Here is a 21,682-nt window from a genome sequence, read left to right as displayed (position 1 = left end):
CGCCTGGATTTTTCCATCAAGTTGCGGCTTTTCTCTGGCACCAAAATGGTAGTTTTAACGTTTTATACAAAAGTGATGTGTAAATAGCGTGAATTTAAAAACAATGAGAGAGAGAGAGAGAGAAACCAAGGAGGCTTCCTCCAGCTAGCATCTTCCAACTCCCACGAACCATTTTAGTCTTTGCTTTGCAATTGAAAAGCAAAGAGACATTTAAACAGGCTGCTTTTGATATCCAGGTCTTGCTAACGGAGTCTTCTTTAATCAGATTTGTTGATAAAGAAAAGGCAATGGCAGAAGTCTCGACAGCGAGATACGTTCCCTCGAGCGCTTAAATTCGGCTAGACTTATAATTCTCTTTTTAAAGGAGAGTTGGGGGAAAAAAAGATGCGGAACCCCGGACAAAAAGTCTTTCATTCATTCATTCATTCATTCATTCATTCATTCATTCATTCATTCATAAATAAATAAATAAATAAATAAATATCCAGAAATAGTTAAATTCAACAGTCCTTCTGCTGCATCGCGTGCTAAAATGTGCTAGACTCTGTCGGTAGGGGATTTTGACACTCCGTAAAATGAGGCACCATTCGTTGGGCGCCAAATCCTTTCCCGGGCCTCGTTTTCAACTCTTTGTGCCCGTATTCGGAATCCTGAGGACTAGAAACTTAACTTGGCGAAGGGAGTACCGTGATGTAAAAAATGGTGTCACATTGGTAAGAACCCCTTCTTTCTCGCTATTCATCCTTCCTTTTTTTCTTTTTTTCCTTTCTGCCCCCCACAGAAAATTCCCACACGCCCCTGTTGGAGGGCCCGGTGACGCAGATGACTCCGGAGGAAGATTACCGGCGGCTGATGTCCGCACTCAATGAACACAGCACTTTCGAGGAGCAGCAACAGCAACAGCAGCGTCTCTACCAGTTGGCCGGCGGGATCTCCGTCCCGAGTCACAGCGGTGAGGATGGGGAATTCTGGGAGTTGAAGTCCGCGCATCTTGGAGAGTGCAACAAAGATGGTTGGGGGGTACGGGGCGGAGGCTAAAACATCCTGTTGGAAGAAATGTCCTTCTGGGTTCAGTTCCAAGTGGGGAGAAACATGGTGGCTGCTTGGAAAGATGATTTTTCGTGGTGGACAGGATCACATGCCTTGAAGATCTTGGGTGAAGAGAAAAATAAGGGAAGAGACTCTGAGAGTGCCTGGGTTTTATACCCTCTCTGGGCTTTTGAATTCGAACTTGCATTCTGATTGGTTGTCAGACTCCCATGGGGTCATGCAGGGGTAACTTTGTAGGTTGTCTGTCTCCCAGGCTTGGTTGGCTCTTGCTGGGTGATGATGCAATGAAAGGGCTTTGGGATTCCTGTTACGGCTCTGCCTGAAGGAGGTAGATCTTTGTTATGTAGAATAGACTGGCCCAGGCCCTTAACAGCCCATTGACAAATGGGGGGGGGCTGATTTTCTGCCTCCCTTTAATATTTCCTAAAATATCTCATTTTCCTAGGAGACGGGTGGGTGCTGAGTTCCTACAATACGAAGGACGATGGCAGGAATAGGGTGTATCTAGTTTAGTGATAAGAAGGACCAGGGGGGACATGATACCATGGTTCCAGTATTTGAGGGGCTGCCCCAGAGAGGAGGGGGTTCAAACTATTTTCCAAAGCACCCGAAGGTCAGACAAGGAATAATGGATGGGAACTGAGCAAAGAGAGATTCAATCTGGAAGTAAGAAATATTTAATGGATCAGTGAACAGCTTCAGAGGTTGTGGGTTGCTCCATCCCTGGAGGCTTTTAAGAAGAGATTGGACAGCTGTATTTGTCTGAAATGGTACCGGTTTCTTGTTTCAGCAGGGGGTTGGACTAGAAGACCTCCAAGGTCCCTTCGAATTCTGTTATTCCATTCTGTGAAAGTGGCCAAGTTTTGGGGAGGGGAAAAAACTTCTGTTTAAAGCCTATAAACGCTTCAACACTGGTTATTTTGTGGGTCTGATTTTGTGGTGCGGTGGCCTAGAGGTGGAGCTCTCGCCTCGCAATCAGGAGGCTGTGAGTTCGATCCTAGGTAGAGGCTGATATTTCTCTCTCTGGGCACGATGAGAATATATAAGGCTGTGATGGTGAACCTATGGCACGCATGCCAGAAGTGGCACGCAGAACCATCTCTCCAGGCATGCGAGCCGTCTCCCGTTGCTGTTCTGGGTTCCGGCGCGCTGGCCAGCTGGTCTTCACGCACGCGGGAGTGCCGGAAACCGGAAGAGTGTCCACCGCCCGGTGTGCATGCACACACCAGGAAGATGATCTGGCTTCCGGCGCGCACATGCTCACCGGGCCGCTGCCCTTCTGGTTTCCGGCAACTGCACACGCACTCCCGTTTCAACATTCGGTGCCGAAAAGATTCGCCAACGCTGATATAGGTTGAACTAAAACTCCGCATTGGTGACAAGAAAGGCATCCGGCCAGTAAAACAACTCAGCTGCATTTAGTTGCCCAGACTCCACCCTGCGAAGGGATTATGGGGTCGTTTAAAAAAAAAAAAAAAGATGATAATGATTTTGGGGTCTGATTGTAAATCCAGGATGGCCACTTCTGAGCAGTGCAAAGTTTTGGGTTTTTTTTTTTGCTCTTATCGGCTGGAAGATGTTTTAATTCACCCTCGGTGCTCGGAGGGGGCCCGCTGGGGGAGCGAGGCTCAATTATAAATGGTATTTCTGCCAGGCGAAGCTCTTGATGATATGCAGGCGCCCACCGGTGGCACCAACTCATCTTTAATTATTTAGGGGTTTTTTTTCTTTTCTTTCTTTATTTGCGGCTTTAATTGCGGCATCTGCTTCTTCCTCCTCCTCTCCAACTCGCCCCCCCAGCCTAATTCCGCATTTCCCTCCTTGTAAATAGGGTTATAAGCAGCTATAAGGGTTTCCCCCTCCCTCCTTTATATTTTATTAAGCTTGCATCAAAATCAAAACACAGAAAACCTTCTAGAGCAGTGATGGCTAACCTTTTTGCCATCGCGCGCCAAAAGCGAGGGTCGCGGGGGAGGGTTGCACCCAAGTGTGCCCACACCCGTAATTCAGTGTGCCCCCCCCATGCACGCGCAACACCCCTGCGCTTCCCCCAGTTTTGGCACACGATGGCATGGTGGGCTCAGTAGGCCCGTTTTTTGCCGGAAACAGCCCGTTTGCCGACTTCCGGTGGGACTGGAAGGCCTGTTTTTTCGCCCTCCCCAGGCTCCAGAGCCTTTCTAGGAGCCTGGGGAGGGCGAAAACGGCCTTCCCCAGAGGCCCTCCGGAGGCCGGAAATAGCCTGTTTCCTGACTTCCACTGGGCCTGGAAGGCCCGAAAATCAGCTGGCCGGCACACATATGCTTGCCAGAGCTGAGCTAGGGCAGTGCTCATGTGCCCACCGATATGTCTCTGTGTGCCACTTGTTTGCCATCACGGTTCTATAGATTCAGTAGGCAGAGTTTTCGTTCGGCTAGCTCACATCCCAAAAGCCAGCCGAAACTCTTCTCATTCCTTTCAAAGCCCCAAATTTGGCCTCTCTTGCAGTGTGAGAGAGATTTGGCCGCGGGAGCTTTGAATTCGTAAATGGAACTTTGCACACGCTCAGGGGCACTCTTGACCCACCGCGAAAAGAACGAGCTGAATTCGCCGGCAAGCCTAATCTTGGTTCCGTTTGACTCCACGAGGGTTTGCGATTGACTGATAGCGGATTTTATTCCTCCCGGCACAGATATCCTCCGAGCGCGTCAAGAGGTCGCCTCGCGAAACCCCGGCAGCCTAGAGCCTCACCTTCCCTCGGCCAGCAACTCGTCCAGCCAGCGCAGAAAGCAGGGGCTTCCTCAGCACCGGGATTCACACTTCAGTGAGAGGTATCTCGACGCCGTGCCCATTCTTACCTTCGTACAGGCGGTCCTCGGCTTACGACTTGTTTAAGCAACCGTTCAGAGTTACGACGACGCTGAGAAAAGTGATTTACTTAACAATCGTGATGACCTGCTGGCTTCGGCAAGTTTGTGGGGAAACTGGCAGGGAAAGGCCACCAATCATCATCTTGCAATGTGTCGTTTAACGACTGCATAACAACAACAACAAAAAAAAACATCGGTTAAAATCAGGCCTGGTCAAACCACACCGGTGAACAACAAGTTTTCTGGTTCTGGTGATGGTCATAAGTCGAGGACTGTCTCCTTCGCTCTTTTGCAAAAGTGGGAAGCCGTGCCAAGGTCTGGGGCTCGAACAAAAGCCAACGGCAGGCAGGGAGATTTATGGCGTCTCCCTTTCTCCGGGAGGTGGGCGGTAATGCACATTGGGGGGGGGTTCGGGGGGGAGGCCCTGGAAGCCGCTTGGCGTGGTGCTAAAATTCCATTTCAGCTTCCTGTCGGACTCCGCAGGGATTCGATCAGCACAGGGAGGCCATTGTGGCAGGAAGAATAATTAGCTGTTGAAAAATTCAGCCGGTTGCTGGAGGCAGCTGAGAAAGGAGAGGAGAGGCAGGAGGGGGAAAGATCCGTTTGCAGCCTTGCGGATGATGGGATATGGATGGGGGATCCCTAGCTGAGGAAAGGGGTTCAAAATTGGCTCGAGGAAGCAGGCAGGAATGGCCCAGGTTCAGCGGTGAGGATGGGAAATTCTGGGAGTCCACACGTCTCGAGACTTTGGAAAGAGTGCAGAGAAAAGCCGCAAAGATGATTTGGGGGGGGGCTGGAGGCTAAAACCTAACGTAGGACGATGGCAGGAATTGGGTGTGTCTAGTTTAGCGATAAGGGACGTGGTGGCTCAGCGGCTAAGGCGCTGAGCTTGTCGATCGAAAAGTCGGCAGTTCAGCGGTTCGAATCCCTAGCGCCGCGTAACGGGGTGAGCTCCCGTGACTTGTCTCAGCTTCTGCCAACCTAGCAGTTCGAAAGCACGTAAAAAATGCAAGTAGAAAAATAAGGACCACCTTTGGTGGGAAGGTAACAGCGTTCCGTGCGCCTTTGGCGTTGAGTCATGCCGGCCACATGACCACGGAGACGTCTTCGGACAGCACTGGCTCTTCGGCTTTGAAAGGGAGATGAGCACCGCCCCCTAGAGTCAGGAACGACTAGCACCTACGTGCGAGGGGAACCTTTACCTTTAGTTTAATGAAAAGAAGGACTAGGGGTGACATGATAGCAGTGATCCAATATTTGAGAGGTTGGCCACAAAGACGAGGGAGTCGAGCTATTCTCCTAAGCCCCAGAAGACGAGAAACGATGAATGGAAACTAACCGAGGAGAGAAGCAACCTGGAATTTAAGGAGAAACTTCCTAACAGCGAGGACAATTAACCAGTGGAAGAGAAGTCGTGGCTGGTGCTCCATCCCGGGAGGTTTTTAAGAAGTAACTAGACAGCCACTTATCTGAAGTATGGTATAGGTTCTCCTGCTTGAACAACAGGGGGCTGGACTAGAAGACCTCTTAAGGTCCCTTCCAAGCTTATTCTATTCTATTTTAAGAAAAAAAAAAGGGGGGGGAATATCAGGCCCAGCGGTCTCAACCTGTGCTTTTCTACTTTGTTGGAGAGTAGAATTGCCATCGTGGTTGGGGCTTATGGGGGTTTGGTGTCCGAGGTCTGCTCCTGAATAGCCTGCTTTTTTGGGGGGGGGCTGTGTTGTTCGGTAAGAGCGACGTCGGGGTTAAAATGCAGCAGCGCAACGGGTGTGCCTGCTAATGACTTAGAAACATCGATTAGGTGCAGGCCATTAGTGCGTATTGTTAAAGAAAAAGCCAATACTTTTAAAGCTCAGCAAACCATTTGTCTCCTCTTAAAGGACATATCAAATTTAGCCACGGCGGGAGTTAAGATCCTCTAATATCTTTGCAGGCAGGTTTGGGAGGGGGGGGAAACGATACCGGGAGGGGGAAGTATTTACTCGCGTGCAAACACGCAAAGCCAAGCGAGCGCCCATTATAGAAAATCGTATCGATCCCTTTTCCCTTTTTAAAAAGTTGATTGGTTTATTTTTTTAAATATATATATATATTTTTGGAAGACGGATCTCGCATTGGCTCCCGGGGCTACAAAAGGGCAGAACTCGTGGTCCGGAAAAGCAAAGAAGACCTCCTGGCCGAAAAGCAGGGGTGAAATGCTCCCGGTTCGGATTTGGTAGTGATGATGGTGGGTGGTTCGGAGAACCGGCAGCAAAAATCCCTGCCCCCCCCGCTGCCCATGCCCAGCTGAGCCGCGCAATTATCAGAGGCTTTTTTTTTTACTTTTAAAAGCCTTTTTTCTTCGGCTGAAAAAATGCTTTTAAAAGTTAAAAAAAAACCCTCTGATGATCGCGCGGCTCAGCTGGGATCGTCAGAGCCTTTTAAAAGCATTTTTTCTACAAGCTCTTCGGCCGAAGAGGTTGCAGGGGAAAAAAAATGCCTTTAAAAGCCTCTGACGATCCCAGCGGAGTTGCCTGATCGTCAGAGGCTTTTCAAAGCATTTTTTTAAACAACCTCTTCGGCCGAAAAAATGCTTTTAAAAGTTTTTTTAAAAAAGCTTCTGATGATCGCGCAGCTCAGCTGGGATCGTCAGAGACTTTTAAAGGCATTTTTTCTACAACCTCTAAAAAAATGCTTTTAAAAGGCTCTGACGATCCCAGCTTGAGTTGCCTGATTGTCAGAGGCTTTTAAAAACATTTTTTTTATACAACCTCTTCGGCTGAAAAAATGCTTTTAAAAGTAAAAAAAAAAAAAAAAAAGCCTCTGATGATCGTGTGGCTCAGCTGGGATCGTCAGACCTTTTTAAAAGCATTTTTTCTACAACCTCTAAAACAATGTTTTTAAAAGCCTCTGACAATCAGGCAACTCAGCTGGGATCGTCAGAGCCTTTTAAAAGCATTTTTTAAAGGTTGTAGAAAAACTGCTTTTAAAAGTTTTTTTTTTTAAAAAAAAGTTGGCCACGCCCACCCAGTCACATTACCCACCCACGAAGCCACACCCACAGAACAGGTAGTAACAAATTTTACATTTCACCACTGCCGAAAAACGTAGGGTTTGAGGGTATTTTTAAGGGGAGAGAAGGGCGAGAGAGAGAGAGAAGTCCATCTGTTTGGCTATATAGTTGGTCTAGAGTTATGGGGGGGGTGACACCCCCTCCCTGCAAAGAAGATCAGATTAATACCTGCAGTGTGACCGTAAATCTTGCCCCCCCCTCCCCAAGGCCCGCTTAATCCTTGCCAAGTAACGTCAGCAGCTCCTGCCAGCTCAGCTGCCCGTAAGCAGATTGGCCTGGGTGACACCGGATTCTCAAGAGCCCTTTGCCAAGTCCGAATTAACCCGTTTTTGGTGCCTCTCCCTGGGAGGGGAAATCCTTGCTTGGGGAAAGGCGGGGGTGGGTGGGTGGGTGGGTGAGAGAAATGACCCATATTCCAGAAACTTTAAAAAAAAAAAAAGTTTCCAACCCTCAAAATCTGTTTCTGTCATTTTCTTGGCAGATTTTGGGTTTTGGCTGATCCATCTAGGGTGATGAGGGCTAAAACATATGAAGGAACGGTTGCGGGAACTGGGCCTGGCTAGTCTAGTGAAGAGAAGGACCAGGGGAGACACGAGGGCAGTCTTCCAATATCTGAGGGGCTGCCCCAGAGAGAAGGAAGGGGGGTCAAGCTATTTTCCAAGGCACCCAAAGGCCAGACAAGGAACAATGGATGGAAACTGAACAAGGAGAGAGATTCAACCTAGAAATAAGGAGACATTTTCTGACAGTGAGAGCAATCAACCCATGGAACAGAAGTTGCCTTCGGAAGTTGTGGGAGCTTCATCACTGGAGGCTTTCAAGAAGAGACTGGGCTGCCATCGGTCAGAAATGGTGTAGGGTCTCCTGCTTGGGCAGGGGGTTGGACTAGATGACCTACAAGGTCCCTTCCAACTCTGTTCATCTAATCTAATCTAATGTATTTGAGAAGGGCCTCTGTGCCAGTAGCGGTTGTAAATGCAGGTACTCCTCGATTTAATGACCATAATTGAGCCCAAAGTATCTTATCTATCCATCCTACCTACCTACCTACCTACATCTGTGTTTCTTACCCTATCCATCCATCCATCCATCCATCCATCCATCCATCCATCCATCTCTATCTATCTCTACCTACCTACAAAGCTATCTATCTCTATCTATCTACCTACCTATCTATAAATCTATAGCTCTATCTATCTATCTATCTATCTACCTACCTACCTACCTACCTACCTACCTACCTACCTACCTACCTACCTTAACTATCTATGTATCTATCTATCTCTACCTACCTACCTACCTAACTTATCTACCTACCTATCTATAAATCTATATCTATCTATCCATCCATCTATCTTATCTATCTATCATCTATCTATCTATCTATCTATCTATCTATCCAGATCTGTCTTTATCTATCTGCATCTGTCTTTATCTATCTGCATCTATCTATCTATCTATCTATCTATCTATCTATCTATCTATCTATCTATCTATCTATCTATCTATCTCTAACTGCCTGTCTGGCTGCCCATCCATCCACCCACCCACCCATCCATCGCAATAGCCCTTAGCCCTATATACCGCTTCACAGCGCTTTCTAGCCCCTCTCTAAGCAGTTTACCAATGTCAGCCTCTTGGCCCCCCAAAACAATCCGGCTCCTCCTTTCTCCGACCTCGGAAGGACGGACGCCCGAGTTCAACCTCGAGCCGGTCAGGATGCAGAAAATGAGGTTTAACCTGAGTTACGCGATCCGGTGGGAGGACGCGCCGAGGGGTGGAAATTGGGGAGGGAGGCCAGCCGAAAGACAGGGGTAGGCGGGTGGGTCGGTGGGCTAACCCAGCCTTCTTCCCTTTTGATGCCCCTCTGCAAATTTCCCTGCGGCCCCTTCCTCCCTTCCTCCCTTCCTTCCTCCCACCACCACCCTTCCTCGCCCGGTGCAGGAGGTCAGCCAAGGGCCACCGGGTCTGCTTAATGGGCAGAGCGGTTAAATGCCACTTGATTTCCCAAATTGGTCCTTACCCAGCAGGTGGCAAGGCTCTCCCCCACCCCCTCCTCTCGTCTCCCTGTGATGATTACAGCTAATTACGATCAGGACCGGCTCCTCCTCTCCCCCCCCCACCTCTGTCCCCCCCTCCCCCTAGCTTTAATTGTCCGTTATTCATCGGCTCAGCTGTCTGTCCAGAGTGGGGGAGCGGGGGGGGGGAGGGAGCTTGGCAGACCCCGGTCGGCCCCCGGTCTAATTGCAAGGCCAGAGGGATTAGGTCCGGTGATTACACCCTTCATGCTGTAATTACATCAGCATCGCTCGGCTCGCGGCGCCCAACGCTTAAGCGCCCCCGAAGGTCATGCGCTGCGTTACCTGAGATTAATTGGCGCTGCCAGCCAAGTGCGAGGCTCTGGCGGAACAGTTATGCGATTAGCATTAACATTTCAACAGCCGCCGATCGATCCAGCCCCAGCCTGACTGGCCCGGCCGTGGCTGTCGTCCAGACACACCGGGAGCTGTGCAATTAGTTTAGACGAGGAAGGGAAGGAGGGGGAGGACGGGGAAGGGGAGGCCCTGCAGAGGCAGACGGGAGGGGAGGGCTTGGAAGGGGAAAGACAGATGGGTCGAGAGGAGGGGAGGGGCGTCCTTGCAAGCGGGATGGTTGAATGCACGTTTGCAGATTTCAATCCCGGCCTTTTCGATCCCTTTTGGCAAGTCTTAGAAGTGTTGCGTGCGGACAAACGACGATCGCGGGGGGGGGGGGTAGGGGGGTGTTTGTGGTCTTGCGCTGGCTTTGCCGCCCCGTGAGCTTCTTCGGAAGCACCCTGCTAGCTGTTGGCATCCATCGAGGACCCAAGTTGTTTGGGGGGGCTAACTAACTCTGCCCGCTGCCAGCAGTTCGATCCTGACCGACTGGCTCCAGGTTGACTCAGCCTTCCGTCCTTCCGAGGTCGGTAAAACGAGGACCCGGATTGTTGGGGGGCAAAAGGGCTGACTCTGTAAAAGGCTTAGCGAGGGATGTAAAAGCACTATGATAGATTTTTACCCCAAAAGTTTTTTATTAAAATAAATTTGATAAAAATAAAAAAAATCCGATTTAAATCAAAAAAATCCAATTTTTTTGATTTTTTTTTAAAAAAAATCATTGATTTTTATCCACCCTGGTATGGGAGCAGTCTCTGTAGCGGACAAAAAAGCTCTACAGAGAATCATTAAAACTGCCCAGAATATCATCAGGACTCCAGCTACCAGCCCTGGACGACATCTTCGCATCTCGCTGTTTGAGAAAGTTGCATAACATTCTCAGAGACTCTTCCCATTCTGCTTATCATCTTTTTGGACTGTTGCCTTCTGGCAGAAGATCCAGAACGATTAAAACTCGGACAGCATGTCTTCTGAATAGTTTTTATCCCAGAGCTGTAATCGCACTCAACCATGAACTCAAGGGCCACCATCAGTGAGCTGTTGGACGGCATGACTTGATCTGTTGCGTGGATGTTTGGATGGTTTAGGGGTGGGGAATTCGTAGTGGGTGGGAGTGTGTTTGGGGATTGTTATGTGTGTTGGATCTGGTCTTTGGGTGTTAAGTGAATTTCGTTGTATGGGTATACTGTGTGTACACATACAATGACAATAAAGTTTATTATTTATTTAAATAATATTGATGTTTCTATATCTTCCGATTTTCTCCTGTCGCCTCCTTTTTCAACTTCTCCTTTGTGTTTCCTCTCTATAGGGAGATGTCCCACCCGCCACCTCTCCTGTCGCCCCAGAATGCTCCCCACATTGCTTTGGGGCCTCACTTGCGACCGCCTTTTCTGGGGGTGCCCTCAGCTTTGTGCCAGACGCCAGGTAAGAGGGACACACACACACACACACACACACACACACACAGAGTGGGGTGAAAGGGCCTTGAGGGGAGGGGCTTGGGGGAGGGAGGGAGAACGGAGGCTTTAAATTGGGAGGAGGAAGCGGGGGTGTTCATTTTTTTTCTTTTTTTCCCCCCACCCTAAGGGCCATTTGAGGGAGGGGGGGAATACGCTGGAAGGAGGGGAGGGGTGGGGGAGGGAGGGAGGGAGGGATAAGGGAGCCTGAGAATGTGGGGTTCCCCCCCTCTTGCTTCGCTCTGCTGCTTCTTTTATTAATTTCTTCTCTCGGTGTAAGTCTGCTCCTCCCCCGCCCGCCCCCCCCTCCGGTTAATGCAGTCCATTAATTAATTAATTCATTAATTAATTAATGAGTTTGCTCATTCTCATTCTATGTCCTTCGTTTTTTCTTTCTCTCTTTCCCTCTGGTGTCTTCCTTCCTGCCTTCCCTCCTCCCACCCTTATCTCTCTTCCTCCTTACTCTTTCAGTGTCCCTTCCTTCCTTCCTTCCTTCCTTCCTTCCTTCCTTCCTTCCTTCCTTCCTTCCTTCCTTCCTCTTTCAGTGTCCTTCCCTCCTTTCTTTCCTCCTTCCTTGTCTCTCTTCTTCCTTCCTCTTTCAGTCCTTCCTTCCTTCCTTCTTCCCTCCCTCATCTCTTTTCTTCCTTCCTCTTTCCTTCCTCCCTTCCTTCCTCCCTTGTCTCTCTTCTTCCTTACTTCCTTCCTCCCTCCCTCCGTTCCTCCCTCCCTCTGTCGTCTCTCTTCTTCCTTCCTCTTTCAGTCCTTCCTTCCTTCCTCTTCCAGTGTCCTTCCTTCCCTCCCTCCCTCCCTTGTCTCTCTTCTTCCTTCCTCTTTCCTTCCTTCCTCCCTTGTCTCTCTTCTTCATTCCTTCCTTCCTCCCACCCTCCCACCCTTCCTCCCTCCCTCCCTTCCTCCCTCTGTCGTCTCTCTTCTTCCTTCCTCTTTCAGTCCTTCCTTCCTCTTTCAGTCCTTCCTTCCTCTTTCAGTGTCCTTCCTTCCTTTCTTCCCTCCCTCCCTCCCTCCCTTGTCTCTCTTCTTCCTCTTTCAGTCCTTCCTTCCTCTTTCAGTGTCCTTCCTTTCTTCCCTCCCTCCCTCCCTCCCTTGTCTCTCTTCTTCCTTCTTCTTTCCTCCCACCCTCCCTCCTTTTTGTCCACCTCCTTTTCCCTTCTTTCTGTTTTCCTCTTTTTCGTCTACCTCTCTCCCTCCCTTCCTCCCTCCCGGTGCAATTTCCCCCTGATTAATTCATCTCCTTCCTGGCTCTGCAGCCACCTTCTCTCTCTCTCTCTCTCTCTCTCTCTCTCTCTCGCATGCACATCCACCCACTCACTCAGCCTCAATTTCCGGGCCGGACGTTCGTTGTTCGATCTCTTGCTGGAGCGTGCAGGGAAACCGAACCTCGAGCTGGCAAAGCACAGCCGCATGTTTTACCCTCTGCCCCCCTCCCTCTCTTGTAGCCCGAGTTCACGTTGCTTCTCTTCCCTTTTTCAAGGTTACGGTTTCCTCCAGCCCGCCCAAGCGGAGATCTTTGCCCGCCAGCAAGAGATGCTCAGGAAACAAAACCTTGCCAGGTGAGAGTTTCAACACGAGTCCAATACATGACAGGGCTTGGCACCCGGGATCTCCTGCACCCTCCCGCCCCCCGCGTTTGTCCCTGGACAGCCAGCAATTACCGGGTAGCCTTGGCAGAGAACCAGCGCAATGGGGCGTCCTTTTTATCCTGGATTTTTCTGAGCAGCCGGCCTCGTTTGAAAAACATGAGGAATGGGAGATGTGGATTTAACTGGTTGGGCCTGGCAGTTCGTGGCCCACCGGTGGCAGCAGATTTGGACAGTGAGGAGGTTGGGGAGGAACATGCATCAGTCCTGGAGTCTGGGGAAGGCTCGGATGAGGGCTCTGCGTCGGAGGCGGAGAGTGGGCCAGGCCGTCTGATAGTTATGTGCAGCCTCCGGAATCTGACATCAGTGAGGCAGAAGAACAGCGGGAGCCTGTTCCCAGTGTGCACATGCACAGAGCTGCCAGGAGACAGGAACAATTAAGGAAACAGGGTCGACTTGGGAGTAAGGCTTGGAGATGATTGCTCCCTCCCATAAGACATAAAAGAGAAGTGAACGGGACGTGAGCTTTTGCAGGAAGAAGTTCGTTCATCTGATCGGTAAAAGCTCTGTTTGACTCTGTGCTAAGTTTGGCCTTGCCCTGCGTCTGGAAATTAGTTCTCTGGCAGCATTCCAAGGGAGATAAGGTGGGTGTTTATAAACATTCCCCTGCAAGACTGTTCGAGAAGCCTTTAGGACTGGGAATGAGAATAATTCACAGCCGTATGAACAAAAGAGGGTTGCCGGGACTAAGATTGTAAGGAAGCCTAGATCAGAACAGGCAAGGCCCTCCGTGCTTCTCACGCTAGGTTCTGCTTCGCCCCCTCGTTGACCGGGAGGGGCCAAAGAAACAATTAAAATTAAATTGAGCTTGGCCACTTCATGAAAGTCTCTTTGTATGGAATAATTTCCCATTGCCATTCGTTTGAGGGTGGTGGTGGTGGTAATTTTTTACCCCCCCAAGTCTGTGATTTCCTTGTGGTCTCTTTTTCAAGTACGAATAAAGCTTGCTTAACGTTGAGCCCAGACAGAGTATTGGGGGAAATGAAGTAGAAGAGATTGGAAAAGAATTAAGGGGTGAGGATTACCTCACTAAATTGCCTGATGTTTGAAAGGGGGGGGTGGAATCTCTCATCCTTCCAGATGTCATTAATCTCCAACAGGGTTTGAATCTTTAACCAGTGGAACAACCTGCCTCCAGAAGTTGTGAATGCTCCAAAACTGGAAGTTTTTAAGAAGAAGTTGGATAATCATTTGTCTGAAGTGGTGGAGGGTTTCCTGCCTAAGCAGGGGGTTGGACTAGAAGACCTCCAAGGTCCCTTCCGACTCTGTTATTCTATTAATTTAAAAAGGGTCTCCAATGTGACAGGTTTGCCCGATCTAAATAGACCCTTTCAATTTTGGATTTAGATTTTCTTAAAAAGCTTCCCTCACAGCCACCCACTGAGGCAGCTGACTAGATCCCATTTTTGAGGCAGGGATCTGAGTCAGAGGCGGAAACGGTATACAGGCAGTCCTCGACTTATAACCACAATCAACACCCAAAACTCAAGTGAGTTTTCCCCATTTTACGACCTTCCTCGCCACGGTTGTTAAGTGGATCAGCGCAGTTCTTTTAAGTTAGTCACATGGGTGCTAAGTGAATCTGGCTTCCCCGTTGATTTTGCTTGCCAAGAAGGTCGCAAAAGGGGATCGCGGGACACTGCAACCGTCATAAATGTGAGTCGGTTGCCCAGCATCTGAATTTCAATCATGGTGACCACGAGAATGCTGCCATGGTCCTAAGTGTGAAAAATGGTCCTAAGTCACTGATTTCAGCTCCGTTTGTAACTTGCAAACAGTCACTAAATGAATAGTTGTAAGGGGTACTGGTGGCAGAAGTGGGATTTCAATTACAGACCTTCTCATCCAAACCCAATTCTTTATCTGCGTAGGCTGGAGATGTCAGCGGAAATTATCCGGCAGAAAGAACTGGAGAACCTTCACCGCCAGAGGCTCCTGGCGACCGACCCCATGAGTTTGCACCCGGGGCTTCCTCCAGACCATCCCGCTTTGCGGAGTCTCCACGACATCCCGGAAGGACACCCACTTCGGGACGAGCTTTCCCGGAGGAACGCCATGCTAGTCCTCCGGCATAACAACGCCCCGCTGCTATCGCTCAACCCCCAAGGGGTCCCCGCCATCTCCACCACCCCTCCCAAGGAGCAGGGCACGCGGAGGGGCAGCCGGAAGGCCGCGCACTCTCGCTCCGAGGCGCTGGGCCAGAACGAATCCAAAGACTTGTTGGACAGCCGTCCGCCGGACAGCAACAACGAGGAAATGAAGGACTCGGATAGCGACGGCGAAGCGAACGACGAGAAACCGGACGCTCTAAAGCCCGAGAACAGCAGTGGGGCTGCTGGCGAGATTAAGGAGTGCAAAGAGGTGGCAAAGATTGGCGAGGGCACCAAAGAACTGGGCGAGGTGCCAGCTGGGCAGAACCCACCCTGTAGTTCCGCCAATGCCGAGTTGCCTAGCTATCTCCTGGGTCCGACCATCGGCAAATCGGAGGCCAAGCTACTCCCCACGGCTTCCCTCCCGCCACCCCAGCCGCTGCCGTTCGGTTTCCCGTATACGATGAATCCGTATTTCCATGCAGGTGAGTGAGGGGGGGGGACAATCACAGGTGACATACTTCAGTGGGGCAGAACACACCTTTTTGGGGGGGAGGGAGAAGGCCAAAAATGTAGAATTCCCAAGTGGAATCTAGCAGTCGTGGGGATCAAAGATTGGGCCAAATTTCTGGAGAGAGGAACAAAAAGCCCATCATTTCCAGCTTTCCGAAACATCACCCAGAGTCAGAGATGGGATTCAGCCAGTTCGGGAAAACCGGATGTTAACTTTAAATCTGGTTCGCTGAACCGATAGTTGCAAGGACCGGCTGACTCCGCCCACCCTACCCGTCCCGGGAGTCTCCACGCGGCCCGTTTTGGATGCCAAGTAAGTGCAAGGCCCGTGCGGAGGCTCTGGGAGGGCGAAAAAACGGGCCTACCAGAAACAGGCCCGTTTCCAGCCTCCGGAGCCACGGGGAAGGCCATTCTCGCCCCCCCGGAGGCTCGAGGAAAGCCAGCATTGGTGCAGGAAGCTGGCTAGGCCACGCCCCCATGGCCACGCCCACCCAGCAACCGGGCAAGAAAACCGGTTGCTAACATTTTCCAATCCCACCCTTGCCCAGAGTTCCTTGGCCTTAAGAAGGTGCCCAAATCCATATTCTGTTTTTTTTTTTTAAAAAAAAAGAAAAAAATTAGACAAAGGCTCTGACTAAAGGCACAGCTTGAAATCTCTTCTTATTCCAAAAAAAGTTTCTTTTGTAAAAAAAAATCCCTCCAGGTTTTTTTTTTCCGAGGTCGGCTCTCCTGCAACAAGAATTCTCAACTGACCGATTTGCGTTAGCTACACACCGAAGAGTTAAACGCGCTTTTTAAATTTCTTCTTTCATTTGCAGTGAGTGAGTTTTTTAACGGAGATGGGGGTGCAGAAATTGTGGGATAAAAGCCAGGAGACTCCGTCCCAAATAATTTGTGAATCTTTTCCAGAGATTTATTCCCTCCGTCTACACACACACCCTATTTCGAAGTTCCCCCCCCCCCCCCAAATCTGGGCAACTCATTAAAATGTTAAATTAAAACTCATCACATTCCCAGGCCAAGAAGTTAAGTTGGGAAAATATCTCTCGTCGTCACGCCGCTTAGATTTTTGCTTTGGTCTAAAAGAGAGAATTCTGGTTAATTTCCGAGAACTTCCTAGATACATCCGTGCAAGTTTTCTTGGCAGCAAAAGAGGGGGATTTCATTCAAATCTTAAATCAGAGGTTTAGGGATTTTTCTCGGAAGGGGAAAAAAAACAACAACTGTAAATCTCTCCCATAGCCAGTGAATTGAACAATTAATCCGTGGAACAGCTTGCCTCCAGAAGTTGTAAATGCTCCAAACACTGGAAGTTTTTAAGAAGTTGGATAACCTTTTGTCTGAAGTGGTGTAGGGTTTCCTGCCTAAGCAGGGGGTTGGAATAGAAGACCTCCAAGGTCCCTTCCAACTTTGCTACTCTACTCTACTCTACTCTACTCTACTCTACTCTACTCTACTCTACTCTACTCTACTCTACTCTACTCTACTCTATTCTATATTCCTTCTCATCTCTTCTCTTCTCTTCTCTCTTCTATATTCTTTCTCTTCTCTCTTTTCTATATTTCTTCTCTTCTCTCCTCTTCTATATTCTTTCTCTTCACTCTTTTCTATATTTTTTCTCTTCTCTTTTCTTCTCTCTTCTCTTCTATATTCTTTCTCTTCTCTCTTCTATATTCTTTCTCTTCTCTCTTTTCTATATTTCTTCTCTTCTCTCCTCTTCTATATTCTTTCTCTTCACTCTTTTCTATATTTTTTCTCTTCTCTTTTCTTCTCTCTTCTCTTCTATATTCTTTCTCTTCTCTCTTCTATATTCTTTCTCTTCTTTCTTTTCTATATTTTTTCTCTTCTCTTTTCTTCTCTCTTCTCTTCTATATTCTTTCTCTTCTCTCTTCTATATTCTTTCTCTTCTCTCTTTTCTATATTTCTTCTCTTCTCTCCTCTTCTATATTCTTTCTCTTCTCTTCACTCTTTTCTATATTTTTTCTCTTCTCTTTTCTTCTCTCTTCTCTTCTATATTCTTTCTCTTCTCTTTTCTTTTCTATATTTTTTCTCTTCTCTCTCCTCTCCTCTCCTCTCCTCTCCTCTTCTATTCCCTCTTCTCTTTTTTCTTCTCTTCTCTTCTCTTCTCTTCTCTTCTCTTCTCTTCTCTTCTCTTCTCTTCTCTCCTCTTCTACTCTACTCTACTCTACTCTACTCTACTCTACTCTACTCTACTCTACTCTATTCAATCCACTTCCAAATTCATTTTTCAGCTCCTTCCGAATGTGGCCTGATTTCTCAGGACTTAAAAAAAAAATGTTTGAGCCTCTCCAGGTGACAGGCCTGTCTGTTTCCATCCAGGTTATCTTCCTGACAGTCACCATTAACCTTGGTTTTCAGGGCTGTTTAAGGAATGATTTGGTTCAGGGCTTATGCTTGGATGGAGGAACTCCAAAAATGGCTTATATGTGGAGTTTTAACAAGTGTAGGAGGATGACTGAACACTAAGAGGCTCCCCAGGTTAGGGAAAAGAGAAGATTCCCCCACATTTCGATGGGGAATAAGGGATGAGAGGAAGGAAGGACCATTAAAAATATCTCCCATCCCCAGTACCCTGTTTCTCCGAAAATAAGACCCAACCAGAAAATAAGCCCTAGCATGATTTTTCAGGATGCTCCTAATATAAGCCCTATCCCCAAAATAAGCCCCAGTTAAGATTGTCAGCCAGATGGGTGCATTTAATACCATATTTCCCCCAAAATAAGACCCAACCGGAAAATAAGCCCTAGCATGATTTTTCAGGATGCTCGTAATATAAGCCCTACCCCCAAAATAAACCCCAGTTAAGATTGTCAGCACACGGAGGAGTTTAGTACCGTATTTTCCTACCTGGAAAATAAGCCCTAATGCGTCTTTTGGAGCAAAGATTAATATAAGACCCGGTCTTATTTTGGGGGAAACACAGTATTTATTTTGGAGGCAAGTCACTTTCTCTCTTTCGTCAGGTACCGTGTCCATTCTTGTTTGTTGTCAGAATTGTTTTGGCTACTGCTGCCTCCTTTGGCGAATGTCAAACACACACAAACACACACGCATACACATTCACTTTTCTCCCATCTCCGGCCGGAAACCGCCAATAAAACGCTTGTGCGTTTCTTCTTTTTCTTCGCCATCGTTTTAGCTCGGAAAGTTTTTATTCCAGCAAAAGACGTGTGAGACGGGGTGGGGGAAATATGTTGGCAGAGGAGGCTGGGTGGAAAAATACTTGGGTTATTTTTTGATTTTTTTTTTTAAGCGTTTGGAAGGGTCTGCGGGTTTTTTAATTCTTTTTTTTTTTTAATTGAATAAAACTCTCCTCCATGGTAAATTGGAGAGAATTTAGCTCTGGACACAAATTTTGTTGCTTTCGTTGGTTTGGAATTTCCGTCTCAATTGTGGAGTGGACAAACAACACTGCCTGGTGGAATTCAAATTTTTTTACTACCGGTTCTGTGGGCGTGGCTTGGTGGGTATGGCAGGGGAAGGATACTGCAAAATCCCCATTCCCTCCCCACTTCTGGGGGAAATATTACAAAATTCCCATTCCCTCCCCACTTCTGGGGGAAATATTACAAAATTCCCATTCCCGCCCCACTCCTGGGGGAAGGATACTGCAAAATCCCCATTTCCTCCCCACTCCAGGGGAAAGGATATTGCAAAATCCCCATTCCCCCCCAACTCCTGGGGAAAGGATATTGCAAAATCTCCCACCCCAATCTGGGGCCAGCCAGAGGTGGTACTTTCCGGTTCTCCCAACTACTCAAAATTTCCACTACCGGTTCTCCAGAACCTGTCAGAACCTGCTGAAGAGCACCCCTGGTCTGGAGGCTTGGAAAGGACCCTAAAAGGTCATGTAGACGTGAGTCTCTCCTATGCCTGGATAATCGCTTGGTGTTCTCCTCAACCATCGCACCACCTGGATCAGCGACCCACCCTCACTTCAGATGCTACTTTAGGATCTCTCCACACACACCCCTCCAAACTCAGTCTCTTCTTTGAAAACTTCCAGGGATGAAGTTCCCTCAACTTCTGATGGCAACTTCAGTTCCATCGGTTGATTTTTTCTCACTGTCAGGAAATTTCTCCTTATTTCCAGGTTGAATCTCTCCTTGATCAGTTTCCATCCATTATTATTCCCTGTCTGGCCTTCGGGTGCTTTGGAAAATAGCTTGACCCCCCTTCCTCCTCTCTGTGCAGCCCCTCAAATATTGGAAGATGCTATCCTGTCTCCCCTGGTCCTTCCCTTCACTAGACTAGCCGTGCCCGGTTCCTGCAACCGTTCTTTGTATATTTTAGCCTCCAGTCCCCTAATCCTCCTGGTTGCTCTTCTCTGCACTCTTTCTAGAGTCTCCACATCTTTTCTTTATTGTGTTGACCAAAACTGGATGCAGGATTCCAAGTGTGGCCTTACTAAGTCATTATAGAGTGGAATTAGTTAGTACCTCCCTTGATCTTGATTGCATCCCTCTGTTAATGCAACAGTCCATGTTCATCTACTCCATAATTTTTTCCTGCAGGGCTGCCTCGCTCTCGTCACAGTCTCAGCAACCTGGCTGCCCCCCCCCATTTGCCCCTGGCTAGTGGGGAGGCCTTTCTGCTACTTCTTACACCCGTGGCGGGATTCGTCCTCGGAACTGCCCCCTCCTCCCGCCTGAAAAGCATTCGAACATGCTGAAATCATTAGGGCCTTTGACCCTCCCCCTTCCTCGAAGGTTTTCCTCCTGCCTTCCCCACCCCCACCCCCAACCCCGGCTAGGAAACCCCCCTGGAGGAGTTCGCCTCCAAATTGACCCTGCCTGGTATTTTAATTGACAGTTCATTAAAGATGGATGCGTGGCTGGAGGGAAATGCAGGAACGGAGAGCAGGCTGTCCGCTGGGGAGGCGGGGGTAGGGGGGGGTTGGGGGAAAAAGAGAGGAAAGCTTTGGTGATTTATGTTTCCTCTTTTCCTTCTCGCCTCCGCTCACCCCTGTTTTCCCATCTCTGCAAAAAATAAACCTCCCCCCCTTTTTTTTTTTTGCTCCTTCCAGGCACGATGGGAGGTCTCTTTCTGGATGGGGAAGAGAGCCCAGCCACCGCTGCGTTGCAAGACGTCAGCAAATGGAGCGTAGATGACGTTTGCAGTTTTGTGAGCTGCCTCTCCGGTTGCGCTGAGTACAGTCAGGTAGGTTGCCACTGGGTTCCCTAATAATTGCAGAAACGGCAACAAACTCAACACAACACTCCCTTTTGCATGTGTACAGTGTACAACAAAGTGCCAATTTCAGGAGTCAAAACTCCCGGAAGTTTTGTTTGTTTATGGCTGCATGTTTAGCCTGTTTTTCCGAGTCCAAGCCTTGTACGTACAGAGGTCTCCATTTGATCCATACAGGTACGGTAGTCCTCGACTTAACAACCACAACTGAACCCCAAATTTCCATTGCTAAGCGAGACAGTTAAGTGAGTTTTGCCTCAGTTTATGACCTTTCTCGCCAAGTTGTTAAGTTGTTAAGTTTTGTGAGCTACCTCTCTGGTTGTGCTGAATACAGTCGGATATGTTGCCACTGGGTTCCTTAATATTGCAGAAACGACAACACAACTGCAATATTAAGGAACCCAGTGGCAACATATCCGACTGTATTCAGCACAACCAGAGAGGCAGCTCACAAAACTTAACAACTTAACAACTTGGCGAGACAACAGAGATACAACAGAGGGCCAGTTTCAGAAGTCAAAACTCCCAAAGTTTTGTTTGTTTATGGCTGCATGTTTAGTCTGTTTTTCCGAGTCCAAGCCTTGTACATACAGGGCTCTCTATTTAATCCATACAGGTAGTCCTCGACGAATGACCAAAATTGAACCCCAGATTTCCATTGCTAAGGGAGACAGTTAAGTGAGTTTTGTCCCAGTTTATGACTTTCCTTGCCAAGTTGTTAAGTGAATCTGGCTCCCCCAATTGGCTTTGCTTGTCAGGAGGTCGTAAAAGCGGATCGCATGGCTCAGGGACACTGCAACCGTCGAAAATATGAGGCAGTTGCCAAGCATCTGAGTTTTGATCCCGTGACCGTGGGGGATGTCGCGACGGTCATAAGTGTGAAAAATGGTCGTAAGTCACTTTTTTCAGTGCCGTTGTAACTTTGGTCACTGAACGAATGGTTGTAAGTTGAGGACTAGAGAGAGAATTGCCTAGTAAGTTTTATGGTAGGAATCGGGGTCTCTTGACCCCCCGTTGACCAGTTTCTGGATGGCGACCACCTCCTTACCACACTAGCCATTGTCGTTAGCTGTGTTAATTGCACTCTAAGCCTTTTGCTGGGATCCAGAATGTCTCTTGGAGCACTTTGAAATCGGATCCAGTCAATCAACCAATCAAAATAACAGAGCTGGAAGGGAACTTGGAGGTCTTCTAGTCCAACCCCCTGCTCAGGCAGGGGTCCCTATGTCATTTCAGACAAATGAATCCAAAGCTTCTGAGGTATTGTCGGGCGTTGCACTCACTTTTTAATCACAGGGGCTAGAAACTTGGTTACTCCCTTAAAAAGGCACTCTCGAACCTCTTATTTTATTTACCCAATTTTTAAATCACAGGGGTTAGAAACTTGGTTA

At 48.5% G+C, this 21,682-nt stretch overlaps 1 protein-coding gene across 1 annotated transcript in view; it reads left to right on the top strand.

The window, feature by feature from the left end:
* The window catches only part of SAMD11 (sterile alpha motif domain containing 11), a 110,121-nt gene that overhangs the window by 79,999 nt on the left and 8,440 nt on the right, over window positions 1–21,682 (top strand). The window contains exons 6-11 of the mRNA XM_070955967.1: window positions 782–952; window positions 3,719–3,857; window positions 10,675–10,790; window positions 12,312–12,390; window positions 14,349–15,052; window positions 20,128–20,261. Of these exons, the coding sequence (XP_070812068.1) occupies window positions 782–952; window positions 3,719–3,857; window positions 10,675–10,790; window positions 12,312–12,390; window positions 14,349–15,052; window positions 20,128–20,261 (1,343 nt within the window). The remainder of the gene's footprint in view (window positions 1–781; window positions 953–3,718; window positions 3,858–10,674; window positions 10,791–12,311; window positions 12,391–14,348; window positions 15,053–20,127; window positions 20,262–21,682) is intronic.

This window comes from Pituophis catenifer, unplaced genomic scaffold (assembly GCF_029215685.1).
Source record: "Pituophis catenifer annectens isolate HBS135680 unplaced genomic scaffold, rPitCat1.0.hap2 SCAF_18, whole genome shotgun sequence".
Lineage (NCBI taxonomy): Eukaryota > Metazoa > Chordata > Lepidosauria > Squamata > Colubridae > Pituophis > Pituophis catenifer.
Note: the sequence above shows the minus strand (reverse complement) of the source record. Positions and strands in the feature narration are given on the sequence as shown.